The sequence below is a fragment of the Cetorhinus maximus genome, chromosome 6, assembly GCF_964194155.1.
Source record: "Cetorhinus maximus chromosome 6, sCetMax3.hap1.1, whole genome shotgun sequence".
NCBI lineage: Eukaryota > Metazoa > Chordata > Chondrichthyes > Lamniformes > Cetorhinidae > Cetorhinus > Cetorhinus maximus.
In genome coordinates this window covers 130420850-130434334 of record NC_135884.1, presented here as the reverse complement: position 1 = coordinate 130434334, position 13485 = coordinate 130420850, and the positions used below count along the sequence as shown (strand labels likewise).

Sequence of the window (13485 nt, the reverse complement as noted above, 5' to 3'; positions counted from 1 at the left end):
CGATTTTCATTTCTTACTAACAAAGCAACCCCATCCCCTCTGCCAACCTGCCTATCTTTTCGATAGGACGTATATCCTTGGATATTTAGCTCCCAGTCCTGATCCTCTTGCAGCCATGTCTCCGTGATGCCCACCACATCATACCTGCCAATTTCAATGTAATGTCATTGATCTTCATACAAATGGACTATCCATTTTAAAACATTTCAACAGAAGCACCTCAAAGGTTTGGCATTTCTATCAGTGCAATGCATCTGACAAGACATATAAATTATATACCAGGAAACTTTCCCATGTCAAATTAACCCAGAAGAAACGTCAAAAGGGAATTGCAATATAGGTTTCAAAACTGAATCATTAATTTATTGGGGCAGATGCCAAGTTTACTTTCCTGTTCAAATGAACTGACAGTTTTTATGAAGCAAGTATTTAAGACAGAGATGAGGAGAAAATTCTTCCCTCAAAGGGTTGTTAATCTTTGGAATTGTCTATCCCAGAGAGCAATGGAGGCTGGGTGATTGAATATATTTAAGGCTGAGCTAGACAGATTTTTGATCTACAAGGAAGTCAAGGGTTTGGAGGGAAGGTAGGAAAGTGGGGTTATGGTCACAATCAGATAAGCCATGATCTTATTGAGGAGCAGAGCAGGCTTGAGGGGCTGAATGCCCTATTTCTTATATTCTTATACCTTATTTATGCTTTATGTTTCCATTCCTTTATTCTGTTACTCCTGAGTTCCAGGTTACACCTAGTGCCTTGTGCTGCACTTACACTACAGACTATTGCTATTAGGAACCCCAACTTATGTAGCGTTCCCACCCATTGGAGGTATGATGCCGTGAAAAGCAAAAGTAAACATTTCTGTGTCACTGATTATTGTAGGGCATTGTTTTGTTTTAGCCATGGATGGGTTCAGCCTCAAATTGCTGGCCTCTACCCATCTTCCCTATAAACTCAGAAATTAAAAGTCACAAGAAAAACTTAAATCAATCTAAATGTGCAGTTGTTTTTGTGCTGCCACCAGTACTCTAAAGTCTATCCTTGCATTCTAAATAAAGTGGATTCCAGTTCCTGAAAATATATTAGCACTTGTAGCTTACGAGGTCCTGCTTAGTGGAAAGGAATCATTAAATGAAAGAACAACCACACACAAGTGAAAATCTCCAACTGGTAACATACCTTACTGAAGAAAATATCCACAGGAAATGTCCGGCCTGGAATATGAAAAACAGGAACGTTCCCAAAAAATGCTGCAAATTTGCCTGCATCCATAGTTGCTGATGTAACGATTAGCTTTAGGTCAGCACGACGAGCTACAACCTAGGAAAAGGTGAACAAATATAAAAGTTAATTACACTCATGCATTATTAGTGAAGTAGCTGATATCACTAAAAATACTAACATGCCTAGTGAAAGCAGTTTCAAAATTATTAAACCAGCACATCTGGTTACATAGTGTAATGCCTTTGTAACATGCTGCACAACAAGATGGAAGGGTATGACATCCTGCACAGGTTCACCTCAACAATTTCTGAATCTCAGCTGAGGAAATTCTGTAAAAGGATATGGGAGAAATGGAAGCTGATCCTTCTCATGTCATTCGTGTACACCAGACAGCTATTCTGGAAACAATTCCATACCATATTGAAATGGAAATTACATTTAGTATAGAAACGCTGGTGAGATGGAAAAGATGAAAATGCTGCACAAACAAAAGAAGTGTAAAATGTCTTAAGGGCTTTCCTTTTTCAAAATTGTTGCCTTAATGTCTCAGCTACATACCCACCTCTCGAAGTAAGCCAAACAGGACATCAGTGTTTAGTGATCGCTCATGGGCTTCATCCATGATTACAGCACTATAATGGTCTAAGTCTGCCTCTCTCAGGGATTCCCGAAGCAGAATACCATCTGTCATATATTTAATGACAGTTTGTTCGGACGTACAGTCTTCAAAGCGAATAGCATAACCCACCTAGAAAAGGAGGATAACAAAATTAACATTTCAATAATAACAATGGACAATATGAAACCTCAAAAGTGACATATTTGCAGAAATTAACTAACTTTCTGACTGGTTAAACTGAAAGCATTTCATTTATGAGTTCAGGGCATTTCAATTTTGTCTAAATTGACTTCTTGTTACTTCCTTTGTACAAGGATTTGAGATTCAAGATATGGAAACATGGGTAGAACAAAGATATAAAAGTTTAGAATAGGTTATACTCTTTTAAACACAAAATAACAAAGGAGCAGCAAAGAATATGGGTTACAGGATAACTCCTATAGTTTCAAAATTTAAATTCACTGTCGTGTTTTTAAATTGGTAATATGAAGAAAGCCTATGCAACTGGACTTCTGATATTGTATGACAGCTACTTGTGCCCCAAAAAAAAATACCAAATGTGGCAACTGTGAACTTTATAAAAAGCTTTCCAGACAAAGAAATTCAACTAACAACAGTCTTAAGCAACGAACAAAAATAAAGCGTTGCACACCATGACTTAATGGAACATTTTTTCAGAACCGGTGTTGCCTCATTCCTTTTCCAAACAGAAAAGCCCTGATTGCCCAATAACAATGTGAATGGAGATCATCATAGGTTGGTAAACGGAGGCCCTTGTTGAAGTAATACAGGTCTTTAAGATTTCTTTAATTAAAAAAAAATCCTTTGCATTTCTTTCAACTTGATTAAAATTTGTACTTATTTGCAGTTTTAACTTTAAGAACCGTGGTATTTAATTTTTGGATATGGCTAGCCCCACTTAGTAATCACTAATTTCTCTGTATGCTTAACAGTTATCTCAGGTTAGTTTTTCCATGCAGTCTACGTCCAAATGGTTTGAAATTGGTACAGCGCTCAAAGTGGTGTATTTTCATCCAATTTTCCATGCTCAGCTCATTACCAGAATTATGCATAGCCTCAACTGCCAATTTGGACATGTATAGGAAGCACACTGGTGACAGGAATTAAAAATTGCGAAGTGAAATTTAAAGGGAAGCAAACAGTTAAAGGGAAGTTTCAAAATAGGATGATAAACTTGCCTGGCACATGTTTGTCTAAGTAATCAGCATTTTAATTTCTATGAACACAAACTTATCTGTTGCCCCCAAGACTCCAGCACAGGTTACAGCAATATGTCTCAATATAGCTAAATTGGTAGTATTTTCACCTCTGAGTTAAAAGGTTGTAGGTACAAGTCCTAAATAAAGACTTGAGCACATAATCTAAGCTTCAGTGTAGTAATGAGGGGGAATTTAAACCAAGGCTCTGTCTGCCCGCTGAGGTGGATGTAAAAAATCCAATGACACTATTTGGAGAGGAGCACAGGAGCTCTTGCTGTCCTGTCCAACATTCATCCCTCAACCAACACCACCAAACTGGATTACTTTGTCACTTGCCTCACTGCAGCGTGTGGGATCTTACGTGTAAATTTGCTGCCACATTTGACTTTAGCAGATGCTACACCTCTAAGACATAAAGGAAGAGCTTCTATTTATATCGTGCCTTTCATTTCCCTGGGATATCCCGAAGCCCTTCAGAGCCAATGAAGTACTTCTGAAGTAGAGTAGTATCTTTTACATCCATCTGAGAGGGTAGACTAGGCCTCAGTTTAACACCAAATTCCTCAGTATTGCATTGAAGTATCAGACACGTTAAATGTTCAAGACTCTGGAGTGAGGCTTCAACTTGCAACCTTCAGACACAGAGGTGAGAATGTTATGACTGAGCCAAGGTGGCACTTAAAAGTAATTTGTTGGGTAAAAATATTCTGGGGCCTCCTGAAAACAGGACAGATGCTATATAAATAAGAATTACAGTATTTATTTTTTAAAGTGCAGAAAGCATCTCAATCCACTGGCAAGCTTTGCCACACTGAATGGTAAGAGCTAAGAAGTGAAAGACAAAAATTAATTGAAAGGAAACTCTTGGCGCTAACATGCATCTGCAGGTCATAATCCAATATTCGATACCCTGTTTATAGTTACTGATGTTTAAGTAATGTTGCAGCAGGTGGTTGCAAGGTAATCCTTGCCACCCCATGGCACCATTTCTAAATAGCAGCATCGCCGTAAGTCTACAAGAGCATCAAAATAACCTTGATGTCACAGCTAACTGGTACAATCACTGACTATGCCACCCTATGCAAGGTAGTTGGAGGCGTCCTAGCTGTAAATGAATTTGCTCTGCATATGACTATCTGATGACAAGAACCGTAAGACCATTGCCTAGTAAGTGAGACAAAAACTATGTATGATGGCATCTTGGCAGATCCAGTCAATCTGACTGTGCCAGCTGTTGACTAATCTGACATACTTTGCTTCATGCAGTACCACTAAATGCATGACATACTTTGATTGGGCAGCTTCTGGGGACACATCTAGCATTATGGCTGGCTGGGCATTCACATTTTCTATTCATGCCTTCTGGCCAAATGTTGCAGGTTTCTTTGGGAATAGGAGCCTCCACATCCATTACCCATCTGCCAGTGAGGTATGCGCATCTCAGATCTCAGTTTGTAGATGTGGGGGTGTGTACTACTACCTGCAAGTGGATTTTCATCAGCTGCAGTTATAAAGTGGTAGAGGGGAAAAAGCAGAATCGTAGTTTACGAAAATATTCCACTAAATTCAAGTGATAGCAGGAAAAATTAAAAAACAGTCCGGAAATGGCTTTAAAGCTACACTGTCAACCAACTGTGCTCTTTAAGTGAAGCTATCACCTGTTCAGGCTGTCTGGCTGTCAATGTTTCCTACCCCAGGAATGCCCTGATGCACAAGGTAGACAGGGAACCACCTAATTTTCCAACTGGATTCACCTGATTTATGGCCTGCTCATAGTCAATCGGAAAATTTACACTCATGACTACTGTGCCAATTGATTGGCTAATGCCATGTTCAATTCATGGAAAAGTCCTTCTTAAAATGAAAGATTCTTGCTAGTTATAATCCTCTTTCTGAAAGCAGCAGAGATGACATAGCAAACTTTGCCAACCTTTTAGAGCAAATTTCCGCTTACAGATAATCACAGCACAAAAAGTTTCAAGCACAAAACCTGCTTCAACAGGAATTTTGCCTCCTTTATTTTAAAACCAAAAATCACAAACATTTTATGTTTAGTCAAAGTTAGATGCCAACATCGTCAAATCCTTTCTTTTTAATGCTGCTGTGCCATTACTCATAAAGATGCATGCACTAAAATACAAATGCTGAAAAATTTGTAAAAGGCATTGTGCGCAACTAGTTTACTTTTTTTAAACAAGCTGGGAATGTGAAAGAAAATTCACAATTTCTCACTATTAATGATCTTCAAAGAGTGATGATGGCAGGTAATAGAATAATAAATACTGTCCAATAAATACAAAGATCAAGGTGCAGAATGCATAAAATGGATGAAATGTCTTGAAGATATTTTAACCTGGTGCACAGCAATCTATGGAGCACATCACCCGTGACTATTTACTCACAACAATACTAAAGTCCATTCGTGCTTCTGATGTCTGCAGAACACATAAAACTTATATTTTTTTTAAAATCACTTTTCCCAAATTCCTGTTCAATGCCCAATTTACAACTTATATAAATGACTTGGATGAAGAGATCAAAGGTATGGTTGCTAAATTTGCTGATAATTCAAAGATAGATAGGAAATGAAGAGGACATAAGGAGGTTACAAAGGGACATAGATAGGTTAAGTGATTGGACAAAGATCTGGCAAATGGGGTATAAAGTGGGCGAATATGAAATTATCCATTTTGGCAGGAATAATAAAAAAGCAGCATATTATTTAAATAGTGAGAAATTGCAAGGTTCTGAGGTTCAGATGGATCTGGGTGTCCTTGTGCATGAATCACAAAAGGTTACTATGCAGTTAGAGCAAGTAATTAGGAAAGTTAATAGAATGTTATCGTTTATTGCAAGGAGAATTGAACATAAAAGTAGGGAGGCTATGCTTCAGTTGTACAGGACACTAGTGAGACCACATCTGGAATATTGTGCAAGGTATTGGTCCCCTTATTTAAGGAAGGATGTAAATGCATGAGGAGCAGTTCAGAGAAGGTTTACTTCTAATACCAGGAATGAGCAGGTTACCCTATGAGGAAAGTTTGGACAGGCTAGGCTTGTATCTGCTGGAGTTTAGAAGAGGAGGCGACTTGATTGAAACATATAAGATCCTGAGCAGTCTTGACAGGGTCAATGTGGATGTTTCCTCTTCTGGGACAATCTAGAACTAGGGGTCACTGTTTAAAAATAGGTGGTCACCCATTTAAGACAGAGATGAGAACGAATTTTTTCTCTCAGAGGTTCGTGAGTCTTTGGAACTCCCTTCCTCAAAAGTCAATGGAAGCAAAGTCTTTGAATGTTTTTGAGACAGAGGTAGATATTTTCTTGATAAACAAGGGGGTTAGGCGGGAGGTTACAGTCAGATCAACCATGATCTTATTGAATGGCGGAGCAGGCTCAAAGGGCTGTGTGGCCAACTCCTGCTCCTAGTTCGTATGTTTTAATATCAATGCCATTCAACTATAGGGCTTCTTCACTGTAAATTTCAGGTGCTGCAAGCATAAGCATGAGTTTAACATTTTTAAAAATGATTAAATTAAAAAAGATATTTTTCAACCTCTTTCAGAATACATTGAACATACGATTTCACAACAGATACCTTAAAAAAAGGGATGAAGAAAAATTACTGTGTCATGTACCCCTGGGTAAACATAATTAATTGAACTTAATGTAGCACTAAAGACCAGACCAGCGCTATTTCATTACCTCTTCTCCAAGATTCACATTCATTTCTTCACTAACACGTTTCGCCACAGACATGGCTGCTACACGTCTGGGCTGAGTACATCCAATCATGCCATAGTTTGAATAGCCATCTTCACTAAGATACTGCGTTAGTTGAGTGGTCTTTCCACTACCAGTCTCTCCAACAACAATGACGACATTGTTATCACTGTACAGAATGAAGAAGAAAAAGGAATTATTTATATGAAGCTCCTTATCTTTCTCGCCTACCCCAACATACACAAATGATTTTCCTCTGATGTTGTTACAGCCAGGACAAAGGTACAGTCTGTCTTTTATTGATTTTTACTTCATTAACCAATATCATCCTATTTTGAGAAAATAGAAAGTATACTTTGTGATACAGGACCAGCTCTGCATTTTTCCTTTTGTTTGAAGTGCCATTGTTTCTAGCAGTTTGACCAAAGATTGGTTAACTTCTTTCAGTGAAAGAAAGTAAGTCTGAATTTCAGTTGGAATAAAAACCAGTGATCCCGTAACTGGGAGCCCAACATTCAATCATTAGAGCTACCAATGTGATATCTTCTGTCAATATATAATGATAGTACAAGTACTAATTCATAGCATTCACCTTATACTTGCCAATTTACATTTTCCAGCACTTTCTTTTAAATTATGCATTCACACAAAGGGTTTTTTTTTTATTGAATCAGGGGAAGAAGTAGCATGTATTTAAAAACACAACCAACCTTGTATATCACAAATACATTATGGTAGCAGAGATTATTCTACTATGTACTAATGTAATCCATTAACTGTGAAGTGCTTTGGGATGTCCTAAGGACATGAAAGGTACAAAATAATTGCATCATCTTCCTTTCTTTTAATTTTACTAATTCACTGCTATTTTTACATGCACATCAGTCATTCACTTCTATTTTACTCATTTTTGTTTCTTTTTTCTCATCTGATGTTACTTATGTTACGTACACTATAATGGTTCACATATTTTCTGTCAGTGATTGAACAGGGAAAATGTTCCTCACTAATTTAGCTCAAGATGAGAAAAATTGTCATTTCATTGGTCTCTCCACCTATGCTCAATTCCACTTTTTTTATTTGGTTACAGTATTATTGAAATTGACGAAATGTTTAAATTCACATCCAAAAGGCAGCTGAAAGGCAGGAATGTTTCAACATCTGCACCATGGAGAGGCAAAACATAACCTTGGAGAAGAAATCAGTTAACGTTTCGAGTCTTCATGACCCTTCGGCAGAACTGGTTCTGCCGAAGGGTCATGAAGACTCGAAACGTTAACTGATTTCTTCTCCACCGATGCTGCCAGACCTGCTGAGTTTTTCCAGGTAATTCTGTTTTTGTTTTGGATTTCCAGCATCCGCAGTAGCTTTTAGCTTTTTGTTTTTAAAACATAACCTTCATTGAACGTGCAAATTGACACTTAGCAAATTTCCAAATTGAACGAGCCACTCAGTTGTATCAAACTTCAACAAAAAAAAGTACAATGAAACCGGATGGACTACCTGCTATCAATCTAGGCATCAGATTTGGACAAGACAAAGACACATAGCTCAGCTGACCCTACAAATTCCCCCTTACTAATATCTGTGAACCTGTGCCAAAATTAGGAGAGCTGTCCCACTGACTAGTCAAGCAGAGCCCGTCATAGTCATACTTAACCATCACCCAGCTGGCAGGGAAGGCTCACCAGAAGTAATGGTGCAGTGGTGTACAGTTGAAGGAGGGAGTGTCCCTGACAGCCCTCAACAATATTATGAAACTTCTTGGGTTCCAGAGTCAAAGGTAAAAAAACTGCTGATTATCACTTACTGTCCCCTCCTTAGCTGATGAATCAGTACTTGCCCACATTGAACACCACTTGGATAAAGTACTGAGAGTAGCAAAGGCACAGAACGTACTTCAGTTATGACTTCAATATCCATCATGAAGAGTAGTTCAGTAGCTGGCATAGTATCAGATTAGACTTGCAGTAGGTGGTGTGAGAACCAACATGTTTAAAAACTCATTGAACTTGTCTTCAGCAATTCATCTGTCACAGATGCGTCTGCCCATGACAGTATTGGTAGGAGGAACTGCTGCACAGTCCTCGTGGAGACCAAGTCCTGTCTTCATACTAAGGACACTCTCCATCATGTTGTGCAACATCACCGTTGTATTAAATTGGATAGATTCAGAACAGATCTAGCAGCTCAAAACTGGGCATCGAGGTGCTGTGGGCCTTCTGCATGTACTCCACACAATCTCATGGCCCAACATATCCTTTACTCTATCATTACTATCAAGCCAGGAAACCAATCACGGTTCAATGAGGAGTGCAGAAGAGCATGCCATCAGCAGCACAAGGCACACCTGAAATTGAAGTGCCAACATGGTAAAGCTATAACATAGGATTACATGCATGCTGAACAGCAGCAGCAGCATGCTACAAACGACTAAGCAATTCCACAACCAATGAATCAGATCAAAACTCCACTGCCCTGTCAGTCATGAATGGTGGTGGACAATTAAACAACTACCAAGAGAAAAAGGCTCAATGAATATCTCCACCCTAAATGATGGAAGGCCCCAGCACTTGAATGCAAAAGACAAAGGTGAAGCATTCACAGCCATCTTCAGCCATAAGTGCCGAGTAGATGGTCCATTTCAGCCTCCTCCTGGCATCACAGATGCCAGTCTTCAGTCAATTTGATTCACTCACATATCAAGAAATGGCTGTGCACACTGGATAGAGCCAAGGCCACAGGCCCAAAAACATCGCAGCTGTATAACTGTAGACTTGTGCTCCAGAACTAGCCACGTCTCTAGCCAAGCCATTCCAGGAGAGCTATTCAACAAAGTAGAAAATTGCGCAGGTATGCCCTGCCCACAAAAAGCAGGACAAATCCAATATGGCTCATGAGCCCACTCTCAATCAGCAACAAGATAATGGGAATTGTCATCAACAGTGCTATGAAGCAGCATTTAGTCACCAATGCTCAGTTTGGGTTCCCCCAGGAGCACGTGGTTATGGATCTCATTCTAGCAATGGTTCAAACATGAACAAGATCAACTATTAACAATATATCAATGACTTGGATGAAGGGACCAAATGTATGGTAGCTAAATTTGCTGACGACACAAAGATAGGTAGGAAATTAAACTGTCAAGAGAACATAAAGAGAGGTATTTAGATAGGTTAAGTGAGTGGGCAAAAATTTGGCAGATAGAGGATAATGCTGGAAAACGTGAACTTGTCCACTTTGGCAGGAAGAATAGAAAAGCAGTATCTTAGTTGAATGGAGAGAGACTGCAGAACTCAATGGTACAGATGGATTAGGGTGTCCTGGTACAAGAGTCACAAAAAATTGGCATGCAGGTGCAGCAAGTGATTAGGAAGGCAAATGGAACGTTGGCACTTTTTGCAAGGGGAATCCATATAAAAATAGAGAAGTATCGCCACATCTGGAGCACTTTCTAGTTTTGGTCTCCTTAGTTAAGAAAGCATATAACTGCATTCGAAGCAGTTCAAAGAAGGTTCATTTAACTGATTTCTAAGATGAATGGGGTTATCTTATGAGGAAAGGTTGAACAGGTTGGGCTTATACCCATTGGAGTTTAGAAGAATGAGAGGTGATCTTATTGAAACATATAAAATTCCAAGGGGATTTGACCAGATGGATCTGGGAGGATGTTTCCCATTGAGAGAGTCTAGTACTAGGGGACACAGATTAAAGATTAGGGGTCTCTCATTTAAATCTGAGATAAAGAGAAGTTTCTTCTCTGAGGGTCGTTAGTCTGTGAAATTCTCTTCCCTCAAAAGCAGTGGAGACCGGGTCATTGAATATATTCAAGGCTGAGTTAGATAGATTTTTGATCAAAAAGGAAGTCAAGGATTATGAGGGGCAGACAGGAAAGTGGAGTTGAGACCACAATCAGATCAGCCATGACCTTCTCAGACGGCAGAGCAGGTTCGAAAGGCCTACGCCTGCTCCTAATTCTTGTGTTCTCGTCTTGTGCTCTTGTGAATTCAAGAGGCGGTGAAAGTGTTTGCTCTTGACATCACGGGAGCATTTGATTCAGTGTGGCATCTAGTAAAATTGAAGTCAGTGGAAAGCAGGGGGAAAGCTTTCCACCGGTTGGAGTCATAACTAGCACTAATGAAGATGGTTGTGCTTTTTGGAGGCCGATCATCTCAACCCCAGCACAACAATGCAAGAGATTCTCAGGGCTGTGGCCTAGGCCCAAGCACATTAAGTTGTTTCATCAATGACCTTCCCTCCATCGTCAGGTCAGAAGTAGGATATTCACTGATGATAAAACTGAATCCTATATAATCAATTTGCAACAGCTCAGATGGTAAAGCAGTCAGTGTCCACATGCAGGAAGACCTTGACAACATCCAGGGTAGGGCTGATAAATGACAAGTAACTTTCGCACCACAAGTGCCCAGCTACCTCCAAGACCATCTCCAATAAGAGAATGTCTAACTGACTCCGCATGGCATTCAATGGCATCACCATCATCGAATTACCAACTCTCAAAATCCTGAGGTCACCACTGACCAGAAACTTAACTGGACAAGCCACATAAATAAAACGGCTACAACAGCAGATTAGAAAATGTATATCCTATGGTGACTGTCTTACCTTTTGACTCCCCAAAGCCTGCCAGCACCTACAAAGTGGAAATCAGGAATGTAATGAAATACTCCCGAACTGCCTGAATGAGTGCAGCTCTAACACTTGAGAAGCTCAACATCTTCCAGGGCAAAGTAGCCCACCTGACTCAACTTTATCCATCACATTAAACATTCACTCCACCAATACAACATGGCTGCAATGTGAACTATCTACAAGACACACTGCAACATCTCGCAAAGGTTTTTTCAAGAACACATCCCAAATCTCCATTCTCCATCACCGAGAAGGACAAGGGCAACAGGTGCATGGAATGTCACCAGCTCCACCCACCACCAACATCTGCCACCGCCTCACCCTACCTCAAGTCATAAAGCATCTCGATGTGACAATATATCACCATTTCTTCATCATCACAAGGTCAAAATCCTGGAACACTCTACCTAACAACACTGCAATGTACCGTCACTCTCTGAACTGCAGCAGTTCAAAAAGGCGGTTCACCACCTTCTCAATGGCAATTAAGGATGGACAATAAATGCTAACTTTGCCAGACACATAAACATCCCAAGAAAGAATATTTAAAGAAAATCTGGCAAACTCCAGTGGCCCAGGAGTCTGGTAAAAGAAATGCGCAAGTCTACACCACAGATGCATTCCACCCTGCTGGCTGTGTAACTGCAAGAAAAGGGTTAAACAGACTGATGAAGTGTGCCAATATAATATCACTATTGATTATTCTTTACATTGTAATAATGTTAGCTTTTATCATTTAAGTAGGAAAATAGGATTCAATTTTGAAGTAATGACCACTGAACATTTGAACCAAGACTGATCATTCTGCACTGGCTAGTTTCATTATGAGGCAGTCACCTAATATCATAGAATGACACAGCACAGAGGGAGGCCAACCAGCCCATCATGTTGGTGCCAGGTCTTTAAAATAGTTCTCTAATTATTTCCATTCTCCTGCCAGTTCCCCGCAGCCTTGCAAATTTTTCCCTTCAAATATTTATCCAATTCTCATTTGAATGTTATTATTGAATCTGCTTCCCCACTTGTTCAAGTTGCGCACATTCCAGATCATAACAGCTCATTGCATAAAAAAAATTCTCATCACACCTCTGACACTTTTATTAATTACCACAGTATACTTGAGGCAAGCCATTTGGTACCTCAGATCCCATAACTATCAACAATGCGCTATTTAAATATGAAATCATTACTTACCGTATTATATTGAGTAACTGTTCTCTAATGGCAAATATAGGTAGGTACTGTCTCTGTTCAAGAATGGATTTCTTCTTTGCAAATTCACTGCTTGCCACATTTTTGTCCTTCATATGGTCAGCAAACTTCTGATCAATTCTACATATTAATAACATTAGAAATATATTTCAAAGACATTAATATTGCATTTTTGGTATCAGTTTACTCTGTATAGTAATCTGTAACAAAACCATGACTCCTCAATCCTGTACATTGCCTCTAAATATAATAGACACAATATAGAGCCAGTTAAGATGTTATTTACTGATGGATGGTGGAGGCCATGTATGTCTGGCATGTACTAGTTTTCGTAAATGTTTTATTTAGCTTGTATGCACAAAGGAACAAAGGAGAAAATAGGCAACTGGTGGGCAGAGTGTATTAGAATACCATTATTTTATTTCTGAGATCTGATTCAAACAGTGATCAGGTTGGTTCTTAACACTGACAGTCGAAAGTGTGAGAAACAAATCTGTGCGAGCAGTCTCAATGTAGTTCCGAACAAATTAGATAGTCAGGCTGCAAAGGTGAAAGCATTAAGGAAAGGTAAGCAATTGTATGACCTATTTCCCAACCAATATTTAATACTTTACAATGTTCAGTATCAATTTTTATTCACTGTTTGACCAATTGTGTAATTATCTAAAATGTTCTAAAAATCAATGATTACATCCTCTATCCCTACTGCTTTCCCTTCTGTAAATTAGTCTTCTACAAATTAAACAAACTTAAGTTTTTTTTATTTCATGGACAAGAGTGATATTCTTCTGAACATCTCCTCCCCATTTTTCTCATCCTCTACTAAAACCCTAA

General features: G+C 39.2%; 1 protein-coding gene across 4 annotated transcripts in view; it reads right to left on the bottom strand.

Moving 5' to 3' along the window:
* dhx38 (DEAH (Asp-Glu-Ala-His) box polypeptide 38) overlaps window positions 1-13485 on the bottom strand; it is a 139710-nt gene that overhangs the window by 85699 nt on the left and 40526 nt on the right. For all 4 annotated transcript variants that reach the window (XM_078544533.1, XM_078544532.1, XM_078544535.1 and 1 more), the window contains exons 12-15: window positions 12634-12771; window positions 6769-6955; window positions 1787-1972; window positions 1180-1320 (exon numbers count right to left, since the gene is read on the bottom strand). In XM_078544533.1, coding sequence (XP_078400659.1) covers window positions 1180-1320; window positions 1787-1972; window positions 6769-6955; window positions 12634-12771 — 652 coding nt within the window. The remainder of the gene's footprint in view (window positions 1-1179; window positions 1321-1786; window positions 1973-6768; window positions 6956-12633; window positions 12772-13485) is intronic.